At 39.8% G+C, this 14,003-nt stretch overlaps 1 protein-coding gene across 4 annotated transcripts in view; it reads left to right on the forward strand.

Annotated features, from left to right (window-relative positions):
* Positions 1-14,003, forward strand: part of prkar1b (protein kinase, cAMP-dependent, regulatory, type I, beta) — a 134,743-nt gene that overhangs the window by 73,991 nt on the left and 46,749 nt on the right. For all 4 annotated transcript variants that reach the window (XM_068003477.1, XM_068003476.1, XM_068003478.1 and 1 more), the window contains exon 5: positions 12,929-12,990. In XM_068003477.1, the coding sequence (XP_067859578.1) occupies positions 12,929-12,990 (62 nt within the window). The remainder of the gene's footprint in view (positions 1-12,928; positions 12,991-14,003) is intronic.

Below are 14,003 nucleotides of genomic sequence, written 5' to 3' on the forward strand. Positions count from 1 at the left end.
GAATTGGTAAAGGGAGGGATAACCTGCATTGGATTTACCTCACTGACATGAGAGTTTTTTTAAATATTCATTCTCGAGATGTCTCTGACAAGGCTGGCATTTATTACCCATCTCTAGTTGCCCTTGAGAAAGTGGTAGTGGGCCGCCTTCTTGAACTGCTGCAGTCCATGTGGTGAAGGTGCTCCCATAATGCTGTTGAGAAGGGAGTTCCAGGATTTTGAGCCAGCGACAATGAAGGAACGGCGATATATCCCCAAGTTCATGATGTATGTGACTTGGAGAGGAACTTGGAGGTGATGGTGTCACACTCTTGGGTCGTCCCTTGCTTCACAGTGCCCTCCTGAGTTGCAGTCACTGTTCACTTAATATTTGTCCAACACTAAGTTTCCAATGACAGTACCAATAACTCAGGAATTCCTTGCACCTGTGAGTTCTCTCTCTGTCTGCCGCCACTGCAGATGGTCACCCACTTCTCTCTTTCTACATTATCACTGTGTCTTAAACTGCCCAGCACTGCCTCTTAGCTGAGCATATTCTTGAGCATCCAATCCAAAAAACTCTCATCCTCCCTGATTCTGGAAGAGGGTGGACAATTTCTGCTCGAACACATAGATCCTCTGCTCCAGAGACTTAAATTTCTGATACTTAATGTAAATTTACTGCCCCATGATACACTGATGATCCATAACTGGGCAAAAGAGGGAATCAGCTGTGTACATGATGTATGAAAGCTGTTTTCTCAGATAAATCAACAATTCAAGCTACTTCATAGGAATTTTTAAAGTTTTTGTAGCTTACAGATCACTTCTGGGATGGTAGCCAGTTTTTGGATCCTTTTGGAGCTTGAGAACTTTATCCAAGAGGAAACAAGAAAAATGTACTTTGTGGCCAAAGCCTTATCTTGACATATCTTGAAACAAAAACTGAAAATACTGACTCTGATGAAGGCTATGCACCTGAAATGTCCTAACATGGTTTTTGTCTTCATAGATGCTGACTGACCTGTGTGTATTTCCAGCATTTTCTGTTTTTGTTTGATTTCAAACATTTGCAGTTTTTTCTTTAATTTGACATATCCTGTTTGCAGGAGAGGCATTGGAGGAAAGATCCATGCCTATTATGAGGAGGACATCTCTATTGATTTGAGGAACATGGAAAACAAATATACGAAGACTTTACTGTTCTTAGTAAATAAAATCGTAAATAAAAATATTGGAAGAAAGGAAGTGTTTCTGCAATGGAGAAAGATGAACTAGCCAAATGAGGTTTTTTCATTCCATGCTTTTTTGCATTCTTATGGCTGAATAAGCATGCTAAATTTTCTGTACGTTGACTATGAGTAGGTAGACAATTCAGCCAAATAGTAATCTTCACCAGCACAAATTGGATAGACAAATTTAATATTGTCATAAAACCAAGCCTTTTTATATTTATAAACAGTTTTCTATGTTTAAAAAAAACCTGCTATTTCAGAGTCTGTGTTAATGGATTTCTGAACTATAAAGGATGAGACACTTATGTGCTTGCTTATTTAATTGCTTTGATTTAAAGTAGATTTTTGGAAGTTTTTAATTTTCTTAATTCTGCATTAGGAACAATGTTGTATGTTTTCAGAACAAGAATAACCATTTTCACAGATCCTAAAAACTATTGGTAAAACCAAAGTTGCTTTAAAATATCTGGGATAGAGCTCTACCATTGCAATCAAAATAGTTTAAATTTAGTTTCCAGAAAATTATTGTCATTTCCAGAAAATTTGTCTGTTTGTAATTACAATAACTTAATTTGCATTGGTTAAATGGTTAAATTAATTAGAACCCAGCTACAGACCGTTTTTTTTAAAAAGCGAATGTGTAATTGCTGAATAGCTCTGGGAGGTGTGTTCTTTATGTCGGAGCAATAATCTAGCCCTTCAAAATCAAGCTTTTTTGCACAGACTAGCTTTAACATTTGACTCTCAAAGTCAACAGTTGAGACATCGTTTCCACAACTAACTTTCTGGAGTGTTAAGATTCCAAGTCTGTTCTAGTTACATCCTGTTACCACTAAATATCCATTCGCCATTTCCTTTTTACTTAAATCACTAAGATTTCCCTTTTTCCAACCCATATGGGTTTATTTAGTTTGCTTGACAATGCAGGCCTATACAAATATAAGTGCAATATAAGTACTATATTAAGTCTCAGTTATTTGTGATGTGTTTCACCAGATCAGCTAACCCAAATTTAAAAAAACGCAAGGGTATGTGTTTAGAATTTTATATCAGGGGGTGGGGTGGGGGGAGAGTGGAAACAGGAATCTTAACATCAAATTTAGGAACTGAGACCATACCAATACATAGATACAATTGTTAAGGTTTATTAGTAGCTGTGAGTTGCCTTTGTGATAAGAAAGATGTAGTGCCAGACTGGCTCAGTGGTGGTACTCTCACTTCTGAATCAGAAGGTCTGGATGAGCACATAAATCTAGGCTGACATTTCAGTGCGTACTGAGGGAGTGTTGTATTGTCAGAGGTGCCATCTTTCAGATGAGATGTAAACCGAAGTCCTGTCTGCCTGTTCAAATGGATGTAAAAGATTTCATGGCACTATTCAGAGAAGAGTAGGGGAGTTCTCCCGGTGTCCTGGTCAACATTCATCTCTCAATTAACACCAGCAAAATAGATTGCCTGAAATAAAAACAGAAAATGCTTGAAAAGCTCAGCAAATCAGGCAGCATCTGTGGAGAAAGAAACAGAGTTGACTCTGGGGTTCTGACTAAAGGTCTTTGACCTGAAACTTTAACTCTGTTTCTTTCTCCACAGATGCTATCTGATTTGCTGAGCTTTTCAGATTTCCTGTATCCGCAGTATTGTGCTTCTGAAATAGATTGCCTGGTCATTTATCTCGTTGTTTGTTGCACCTTGCTTTTCACACACTGGCTACCACCTTCAAAAGTACTTCCATTGGCTGTGAAGCGCTTTTGGGATGGCCTGAGGATGTGGTAGGCGCTCTACAAATACAAGTTATTTTTATTGGATACTTTTTAATAAAGCCAAGAATCGGTTTCATGTTATGGTAATAAAACAGATGTTCAGCGCTATTTAGTTTATACAGACAGTGAATGTTTGTAAAGCTTGGCTGAAAGATAATACCAGTTTGTGGTAAAACAGGGATGTCTGTTTTGAACCCAATAAATTGTGGGCTTTATCCAAACATAAGCTTTCCTTAAATACTAAGCTGCATTTAAAAATATTTTTTCTGCTTATGAATCTGTTACCCAATGAAGCCTGTGTAAAGCAAACAGAAATTACTCCTCATAATAGCACTAGGAATAACTAAACTGAGCTGATATATCACCCCTTTATGCATTGTAAAAGTGGCTTGGCTTCTTTTACTCTTTCTCCACTTTCTCTTTTCAAAGATTGCTGGCTTTGTTGTTTGCTAACAGTGTTATTCAGCACTTTTTTCTCTTGCATTTGCTCGCTAGCCTAAAGAAGCAGGAGAAAATTAGGCAGATAGAGTATTTCAGAATGTGGGCACAAGTGAAAGAGCTCTATTAGAATGACTGTTGCAAAGCAATGAATTTCAAATTTGCATAAATGGTCTGATTCAATATTAGGGCCTGATATTAGGAGGGAGGCGGGTTGCCAGCAGGGGGTCGACTGGGCGCGTGGGTAACCCACCCAGTAAAATCGGTAGGTTCCCCACGTGATCGCAAGTAAATTGAAGCCACTTACCTTGGCTTCCAGGTTTCGCACTGGAAAGCTGCGCAGCGGGTGGACTGCACACTCGCATCTTAGGCTGTCAACTGGAGGAGCCCTATTTAAAGGGGCAGTCCTCCACTGACTGAAACTGCAGAAAGGAGCCAAAATTACAGCATGGAGCCGCCCAGGGGGAAGGCTGCTCCCAGGTTTAATGATGCCTCACTCCAGGTCCAACTGGATGGGGTGAGGAGGAGGGAGAGGACAGAGATCTTCTTCCCGGTGGACCGGAGGAAGTGGCCTGCCTCTGCCACCAAGAAGGCCTGGCTTGAGGCGGCAGAGGAGGTCACCAGCACCACCAACATATCACGCATCTGCATACAATGCAGGAGGCGCTTCAGTGACCTAAGTAGGTCAGCTGAAGCGAGTACACTTACTCATTCCCCTACACTCCGTCTGCCACATCACCGCCCCCAACCCACATCTCCTTCTGCACTGCCAACACTACTCTATCACATCACTCCTCACACCCACTCAAAGCTTATCCTCATCTTACCTGCACTTACTCATCTCGCCAGTACTCATCCCACCACTACCATTCATCCTCTCATGCATCTCTTTCACAGTCAGCCTCACCCAACCTGCCACTACCTGTGCTGCAGCCACAGGGCTTGCATCACGTATGTGTAATAGGAAGCGTAAGGCAAACGTGTCATGAGCATGAAGGGGATGCACAAGGATGTTTGAGGGTTTGTCATGGATTTTACTTATGTTTGATTTCTGATCAACTCACATTACATATTATATTGTCACCACTACTGCCACACCTTGGCCATTCTTGACTGGCTTGTGCAATAATGCCCTTTCATGAGGTTCTCCATGAACACTCTTGATGCCACCCATTGGGTCACCCTACAGTGGGTGTATGTATAGTTGCACGACTACTTTGTGCAGGTGCCTGTTGCACAGCACTGTGTTGTGTAGCTCCACATGGCGGAGGTGGACGGCATGCCTGGCGAGGCTGGTGATGTTGCTCGTCCTCCAATGGAGTGATGAATGCAGCAATGGAACCCCCATCTTGACGGTGTGAGTGTGAGGGGGTCCACAAAGTAGGTAAATGTGTTTGGACAGCAGAGCTTAGGGTATGATTTAATAATTTGGAGTGTGGAGACAATGGTGTGGCAGGCAAATCTTTGTCTGAGGTGACAGAGTTGCCCTGCTGCAATGAATGAGGGTTTACCCTGCACCTGTTAAATGGACCTTTGCAGCTGCTGCTGGCTGCAACACGTCTGTTTAAACAGGGAGTGTTTCCCCCAGCATGGGAAACACGCTCTGGGTAGTCCAAAATCCGAATCCACCTGAAATCTCCAACTAATGAGGTCTGTAAACGACCTCAAGTACCCAGATAATGATCTTAAGTGGGATCCTGCCAGCTTTGATTGCTGGTAGGAGTTCCGCATGCGGTGGCTGCACGCGCACCGATTCGTGTCATTGGGGGAACCCGGAAGTGGGCGGGTTGGAGCCGGGCTCCGGACCCCCTCCGGGAATCCCCAATTTTAGAAGCCACCCCGCCCCCGGGCACGAACGCACCCGCTCGGCCATCCGAAAATTGACCCCTTAGTCACTGTCTACCCAGAGGAAACCACCTTGCTTGTGTGGAGTTGGTAATTTGATATCATATGATACATGAACTGGTTCAGAGTCAGTGCAGAAGTGGGTGGGTCTATGAACTAGAAGACTGCATTCAGCTCAAGTATTCTTAATCCAAACTCACTAATGTTCCAATATATATGGATCATAGAGGTGTAAAAATGCCTCATCACTTTGTAATTAGACCAGAGCTGAATCTTTTAAAAAGCACTGGCAAAACTTGGGAATATTGGTTATAAGAGGCAGGACCTTTTTTGAAGATGCTCACTGCTCAGCTAAGAGGTCATGCCAGAGCCTTTAGCCAACTTACCAAATTCAAAGTCCCTCCTTATCTCTACAACCTTCTTCAGCTCTGTCTCTCCAACTCTGGCCTCCTTTGCATCTCACTCCCTCTGCTCCACCTCCACTGGCAGTTTCTTCAGCTGTCTCAGTCCCACACAGAGGAATGCTCTTTTCTAACTCCTCCACCTTGCATCCTTTCCCCTTTCAAAAACTTGTTTAAAACTCATCTCATAGATCTTGCCTTTGGTCACCACCCAAAAGCGTTCTCCCATCACTGATCAAGGTTTGGTTGATTTTTCACCTGTGAAGCACGTGGGAACTTTTTTATTGCGTTAAAAATATTATAAAAGTGCAAGTTGTTGAATTTCCCACTATTTTCACTGGTTTATCGGCTGTGTTGTGATCCATGCCGCCTCACAACAATGACTTACTGGAGCTTCCACTCCTTTGCAGCACCTTGAGTACTTTGTGATAGATAGATGCGTGGTTTTTTGAGAGGATCAGAGAGAGTGTTCATCCACATTTTATGAATACAAGTTTGAAATTTTGTGGGGTAGTCTGATCAGACTCTTTACAAAACCAGACATTATTTGCTGAGATTGACCAATTGCTAACATCAAGCACAATCAAAGCAATTCACTCTGAGCAAGAACAAACTGGCTTCTACTGTAAGTATTTTGTATTCCGTAAAAACATGGGGGACTCTACCCTACATAAGACCTCAAAAAAGGTTCAAGATGGTCACACTACCTCAGAGTTTCAGCCAGTATGCCCAGAGATCTGACACGACCTTAAAAGTTGCTTACTTCCATATTACCATAATGGAATGTCATTGAAATTTTCTCAGATTTAGCTGCAAAGAAAAAGATCTTCAGAACAAGGTACAGCTGTTTGACCTTTTATTTGCATGCATGACTTTTACCAACTACTTGTCTCTAAGCGCTGCACAATCACCTGCACCTATACTATTTGTTCATCAAGTCCGGAATCTTCGCAGACAGCAGTCACCTAAATAAATTCAGTGGCTGGGCTTCATTTTGAATCACACACTGTTACTTGACGGAAAGATGAACAGGCGACCAAGGTGTCTGCCAGCCTTCTTGAACTGACCAGTAGGAGATGCTTCAGAGCACCACAAGCACTGCAGACCAATCTTAGACCAGGGACTCACTTTGGGTAAGACTTTCTCTGGTTGGTTTGTGTAGTGACATTGTAAATTCAGTCAAGCTCAATTCTTTTGTTCAGTGTTCGTAACAAAATCAGTAACATTCTTTTAGATCACATTTACGATTTTGCCACAAATAGTGAATGCAGGAATTATTCATGAATGGCATACCAATGTCACTGCACATTGCAATCGCAGTAGTTCTTACCCCAATATGTGGAATTGTGAAAGGAAAGACATGCTATCCTTTTGTGCATTACATTCATACACCATTGTATTGTGCACTGGGTTACCATGATCAAGGTAATTTTGAGTAGCATTACCATTGTTTTTGAAAACTAGTTTCCTTAGGACAACAAAAAGGACTATTGCATTTTCAAAAAACATAAATGTACACATGAATTAAGCATTGAATGTGATTGATGCTTAATAGATTTAGAACCACATTTTAAAACTTACTGTGTTTGATGGCTTTGGCTGATCTAACAACCACTCATTTTTCTCAAAAAGGGACAGATGGACTCATATTTTGTAATATTCGTTATTTACATTGGAATACCCGGGTCACTGTTCTGTGAAGTTTAAAGGAGCAGCTTTAGGCAAACCAGAATATGCTTTAGTTGTGGCAGCATGTATTTAAGACCTGATCAAACAAGTATTGCTGTCTGTGTAATAGCAACTCATTCTGGAAAGCAGATTAATCTTGTCTAGCTTTGACTCAGTACTCCGTTGAGTTTGTTGAGATTTTTCAGTGTCTTGCCTGAAGCCAAACTCAGCTGAACTTAAACTGGGAGGAAGAGTTGTAACATGGATACAACTGACATTTTTATATATTTCATCATACTTTAGCATAATGTATTTTGGAAGGGCATATGTTTTACTTTGGAAATATAAATAATTCCATGAGTAAAGTTTAATTATGCTTTAGTTTCTTCCTGAAAGTATATGACAAAATAACATTCATTGATGTGCAGGAGGTCAACCCCAAAGTAGGGTCATATGGGTGATGTGGTAAGTAAGAAAGTCCAGCAGACTTTGTGATTTGTGTGGGCAATTGTATACCCCTTTCTTTGTGCAGGATGGATAGATTTTTGGACTCTAGGGGAATCAAGGGATATGGGGATTGGATGGGAAAGTGGAGTTGAGGTTGAAGATCAGCCATGATCTGATTGAATGGCAGGGCAGGCTCGAGGGGCCCTATGGCTTACTCCTGCTCCGTATGTTTTTAGGTTGCTAATAGGTGTAATAGGGTATATCTTAACAGACTTTTGAGGAAATGAGCATATATTTCCTTATTGAAACAATTTCTACCATCTACACAAAAATATTCTCTGTCATTTGAATGTCTTAAAAAATTGAGTAATAAAGCAGTTAATCTAACTATTTTTCACACAAGCTGTTAAATGCATGGAGGATACTTCTAGGAGGCTAGAAATAAGATGCATTTTTTGGGCAGTGGTTTCTTCGAGAAGCCCATAAAATTTGGGTATATTGCTAGAGAAGAGTCATCCATACTTCCCGCTGTCCTAGGAGACAAGTAAATGGGACCAAGTAGTTGGAGTGCCACAGGCGTCATTAATTAACATGACTCCATATTTTCTATGTGGAGTCATGTTAATTAATGACGCCTGTGAGGGCTAGCTATCCTATTAGCCCTCACTGCTCTGATGAAAATACTTCCTGTTTCTCCTTATAACTAAAACTTCTCATCCCTGGTATCATCAAGTGAACCTTCCAACATTCTCTACCAGTGTTTTATGTCCACTTTTGATTTGCTAGTGCTTGTTTTTCTGACAATGCCATACCTTCAACACTGGTGATTGTTTTTGTTGTGCTGGTACTGGTGTCTAAATGTGCTCCGGTGCAGATTAGTCTTCGCTTGTGGTGGAGCTTATACTGAAGGATCCTCTATGTGATTATGAGGCATTTGTTACCGTACAAATCCCTTCAGTCCTGCATGATTTGTAGAGAGAAAAAAGACTATCTTTCGAACTTATTTCTCATATGTGTCATGTGCCGAAGTCAAAGATGATTGTAGATGCATAGTGTTCAGAAAGTTGTCAGACATGCGCCTAAGTTGTGTACTTCAAGTAATGAGATACACTTAGCTGAAAGTAATCTAGTGGCTCAGTCAGTGAATGCCTGTATTACAAGAATAAGGAATGTTGTCCTTTTTATTTCCTGAATGCCAATCTGAGCTTGCTGTTTCTTTCACCCAGTTCTGGTGAGTGCACAGCAGTGTTGAACTGGGTTAGGGAATGAAAAAACGCTTCAAATTATCTTTAAGGAATGAATAGGATGCTGGTTCTTGTTCTTGCTGACCTGGCCTGAACTGATGTCAACAGAACATGTGCTAGGGCCTACTACCTGCCCTGATGTGATGACTGCCCTTGTGGGTGTGTGCCACTCTAATTTCCTCCCAACTGGAGACTTGAAAAATGAGACATAAAGTTTTTTTAAAAATTGAAATTGATTTTGACAAATTGGGGGAGGCCTTTCATCCAGCAATATTTTCTAGACAATAACTCATTTCATAAACCACTTTAGTTAATTATCATAATATGTCTAAGGTACGGGTGAAAAATTCAACTACATAGCCTATATTGCTTACATAAACTATTCAGAGCAATACTAAATGAGATGGCTTGCAAGATTGCATATTTTCCATCTTCTTCCTCCTTTTGAGATTCTTGTGTTCTAATGGGTGGTGTCAGTGAAACTGCTGTGGGCAATTCACTGAGATACAGTTGATAACATTCTTTGGACTCTTCACTAAAAATGAGATAAATTGTGGAGATAACATTTTGAGGCTAATAAGAACCTCTAGGACATTGGTTATTGAAATAAAATTATTGGTATTTTTGAGTGTACTGGTACCTAACTGGTTTTAACCTTCTGAATTAGGATTGAGTCAACAGTTGCTCCAGATTTCAAAATTAAAGATTTCAAAAGTATTTTGTAACTAGTGTTAAGTAAATTCAGATCAAACCTAAGCTCTACCTCATTCATTTACTCCCCACAGATGTTAGAATATGCTGTCATTCAGTGGGAGAAGACATCCTGGAACACTGTCCTTTTGAAAGCTTTCTGGCCTTTTTGGGTGGGAGATTAAGCTTCCTGATGAGCTCAGAAAAATCCAGTCTAAAGTAATTACAGAACCCACCATGATTCTGGTTCCAAACAACACTGGACATCACATTGCTACCACTTGTACATTTAAGGACTGTTCAGCTGAAATACCACTTCCTACCACTAATTGGGAAGCAGGATTCAGTCTCAGTGCTATATAGGAATTCTAAGGTTAATAGCAGTAACCATATTTGTGGTGCTTGTAATAAGGCTGCCCATGAAAATTTTGCAAGTGAACTTAGTGTTTTAGTTCCCCTGGCATTGAAATCAACCAGGAGGTGGCTGCCATGATGAAATGGTGCTTTTCAGATAAACACTGTGCTTCAGGCCTCATCTCTTGTCCTGTTGAGTGACTGCCTCAGCAGATGGGATATAAATCTTAAAGGATTGTGGATCTAACCGTAATCCTTGAGCTCTGATTGGTTTATTTGGCTCTGCAGTCCTTCAATTCCACCAGAACACTTGTGTAACAAATTGATGTGTGCCTGAACAGACAATACCTTTGTTGTGGGATATGTAAACAAGGAGGAATTCATTTCCACTACTTTTCTTTCAGTGTCACATAAATATAGCACTGGTGTTGTGAAAAACTCACACTCAATTCTGTTGAGAGCTTCACCAAGGTGTAGAACTTTACAGTGACTGCCTTCAGTGGGAACAACATCCTGCTTTATGAATAGATCCTTCATCAAACATTTACTCAGATCATTTCAACAAATTGAGCTCCACAGAAATAAATCTAGTGACAATTTCAGCAACAAATTCAGAGCAAATGTGTCAACTGCTGTCAATCTCCTGAAACAGAAAGTTTCTTTGTACCTTTTCTCTATTTCCTCTTGTACTTCGAATCACTCAAACTGAGGCAATTGTAGTTCTTCATTCTTCTCTATGAGCGTTGATCAGCCCTTTTGAATTCTATACAAACAGGATCTGTTAATACAGAAACCCTAAAGAGCCTCAGTCTGACTCTGAAAGTAACATACAAAGCAAACAGGGTTTCTTTTCTCCAATGGTTGGAACATTTCTACTATTACATAACACCTTTCACCTTAAAGTCCTACAATGCTGGGGGAAGTGATTTTATCCATTAGTACCAAGACCACTACTACAACTATTTAGAATGTGATATTCTGCCTTGTCTACAAACAGCTATCTCTGTATACCACCTGCCAGTGGCAGGAAATTTGGAGAACACTTTTATCATATGGAGGTTCATAAAAGGGGTTCTAGAATTTTAAACCTTTCATTTATAGCCATCTATAATATGAACTTGGTTCTCAAACTGATATCAGAATCACACTCAGTTTTGCACACAGGGTTACTGACTGTCTACCCTTGATAATAAATTCTCCTATTCTTTTGGCACTTAGATATGGCAGTCATAAGGCCATAACTGTTATCCTTGCCAAAGCAACTGAAATTGTACCTGCCATCTCAGATCTTCATTGAAAGGAAGTCTCACTTTGTTGGCATGCACAGAGCTTCAGCTTTCTATATAGATAGAACTAAGAATGGTTCTGGGGTTTTGGTTTGTAGCCTGTAAATGAACTCTTAGATGAAAGCAGCACACAAGAGACCTGCAACTGCTGTAGGAGATCATATCCTCAGTTAATTCATTGTCTGGTCAGGAGTCCCTAGACAAATTAGAACCCATTCTACTTGTGCCATGCCCACTTTAATGGGATAATACACTTAAGGTTTCTTTCACTGTTATCTGTAATCTGTTAGCTGGAGAAAGTCCCATGCCTTTACCAAATATTATAGTCTTATTCCAATCATTCAGGATAATTGTTTTGGGCTCAGTGATTCAAATTGGATTCAATATAATAGTTTCATGCCATCATTTTTGTACTACTTTGGCATAATTCATTTGTGGAAGTAAAATAAATTAGGAAGAATGTTTGATTCCCTGCCATAGGCAAAGTTTTCTTCCTCTTTTGAACAAGCTCCCTTTCTCATTTCATGGTTCTCTGTTTGACCTGATACATCTTGCATGTGTTTAATTTCCTTGCTATATCATTTGTTCTCTCTATTACAGTTTCCTTTTAAAAGAACTAAAGTATGCTTCCAGCATCAGGTCTATGGGGGGAGCAGAGGAAGATAAAATAACGAATATCCCTTCAAACTATACAAAAGATAGTATTCTGGTGGTTTTTCCCTAGTCACTTATATGTGGGTATTGAAGTTCATTCAAAGAATGAGGAGGACCACAGAACGTAATCCAACATTCGGTACATTGAGCCTGCAATTTTTTACTATTCATACCATCAGTTGTTGCTCAATAACCATGGATAAAACTTTGAAGAAGAGGGGAGACTGTGAAATTTCTTCCTGGTCTCTGATGGTGATGAAGAGTAAACTCCACAATATAACCATGACGTAACAATCTACCTTGTTCCCAATATTATATTTCACAGTTGATAGTCTTTGTCGACTATAGTCTGTACTTGCAAATTGCTGTCATAAGACCATACATTTATTGACTGGCTCGTGAGTTTCCTGTGTACATTTCAAAGATATAATGCAATTGACTGATGTTGGATGAAACTGACTATAGGGTAGTTCCCAAATGTTTTCAGTCCACGATTGCACTTAGATACGATGTCTGAAAAGCCAAATTTAGTTTCAGATTGATGGTCCACTATAAAACAAGTGGATGAATGGAGATTGTTTTCAAGTCCAAACGGCTGCATTTATTCTGCTTCTGGCCTGGCAGCCTTTACCTGTACCTAAGAAATAATGAGTAACAAAATTCTTAGAGCAGTCATCAGAACTTTTATAAAACAATAGCGATGCTTTCTGTTCTGTCTATTTGCTACTTGTATAAATGAAGTATTTCTGTCAGAAGAGCTTTTGGAGGATGAAAATTAGATTTTCTGTAATGAAAACATTTTTCAGAAAAGTAGATAAAGGATCATTTCTATAATCAGTTTTATTTTTTTTAAAGAAATCTCAATTCTGTGTTGTTACAGTTTCCAAGCCAACGCTCAAATTGCTTCTATCTTTTTATTGCCTTGCAGCGACATCTTTGATGCCATGTTTCCAGTAACCCACATTGCAGGAGAAACTGTCATTCAGCAAGGTAATGTTCTTTGAGACTTTATAGGATGCTGCTTTTTTTTTCAGTTTTAAAAGTAAAACGGTGCTTTACTACAAACACATGATTTTTCTGCACCAGTCTTTATTTTTACAATTTTCTTCTCTCCTGAAGGTAGTGATTTCCACTGGGTGCAGGCAACCCCTCCAGTGTTTCATGTATCTGGCCTCCAGTCATTTTAGCCCAGGTAGTAATAGCCTTAGCACAGTGGTAACACTCTTGCCTCTGAGTCAGAAGGTCATGGGTCAAGCCCCACTTCAGAGACTTGAGCACATTGAGGAAGTGCTGTGCTGTTGAAGGTGCCATTTATCAGATGAAGTGGACCTAAAAGATCCCATGGCACTATTCAAAGAAGAGCAGCATCCTGGCCAACATTTTAACCTCAATCAAAACCAACAAAAATAAATTATCTGGTCATTCATCTCATTGCTGTTTGTGGGTCTCATCAAGGATACAGCCTAATTCCTTGTTAACAGTAATATTGATGTGGAGTAATATTGTGATTGATGCTTAGCTTTCAAACCACATTAAATTTTCTAATCAACAATGTTATTTTGTTCTCCAACAGCCCCTTTGTACATACATACAAAACCTAAAGAGTAAAAAAAACTTAATTCTCTCTTTCAACTTATCAATTGCCCCAATTACCTCATAATGATGAAAAACTTTTGTTCTCATTGCATGAAATGTACCCATAATTCCCAGTTTCATGGTGGGATACTTTATCTTTTGTTGTCACTTTGTAGTTATAGTTTTAATGGAATGCTATTACTACTGCTGTGGATCTTAGAACATCCTCTCCCATATAGTATCTGATAGCTTTTTCTTATTGGAAACTGACAAAAAGAAGTGACGTATAGTGGTATTGTACTGCGGCCAGGAAAGGAAAGTATTGAGAAAACTTATATTAATGTGTCTTTTATGTGGCAAAAAGAGGTAAATTATTGGCTATATTTTCACATGTGCGTACTGGAAGCCATGTTTTCACTGCCTACTTG

Source organism: Heptranchias perlo, chromosome 22, assembly GCF_035084215.1.
Source record: "Heptranchias perlo isolate sHepPer1 chromosome 22, sHepPer1.hap1, whole genome shotgun sequence".
Lineage (NCBI taxonomy): Eukaryota > Metazoa > Chordata > Chondrichthyes > Hexanchiformes > Hexanchidae > Heptranchias > Heptranchias perlo.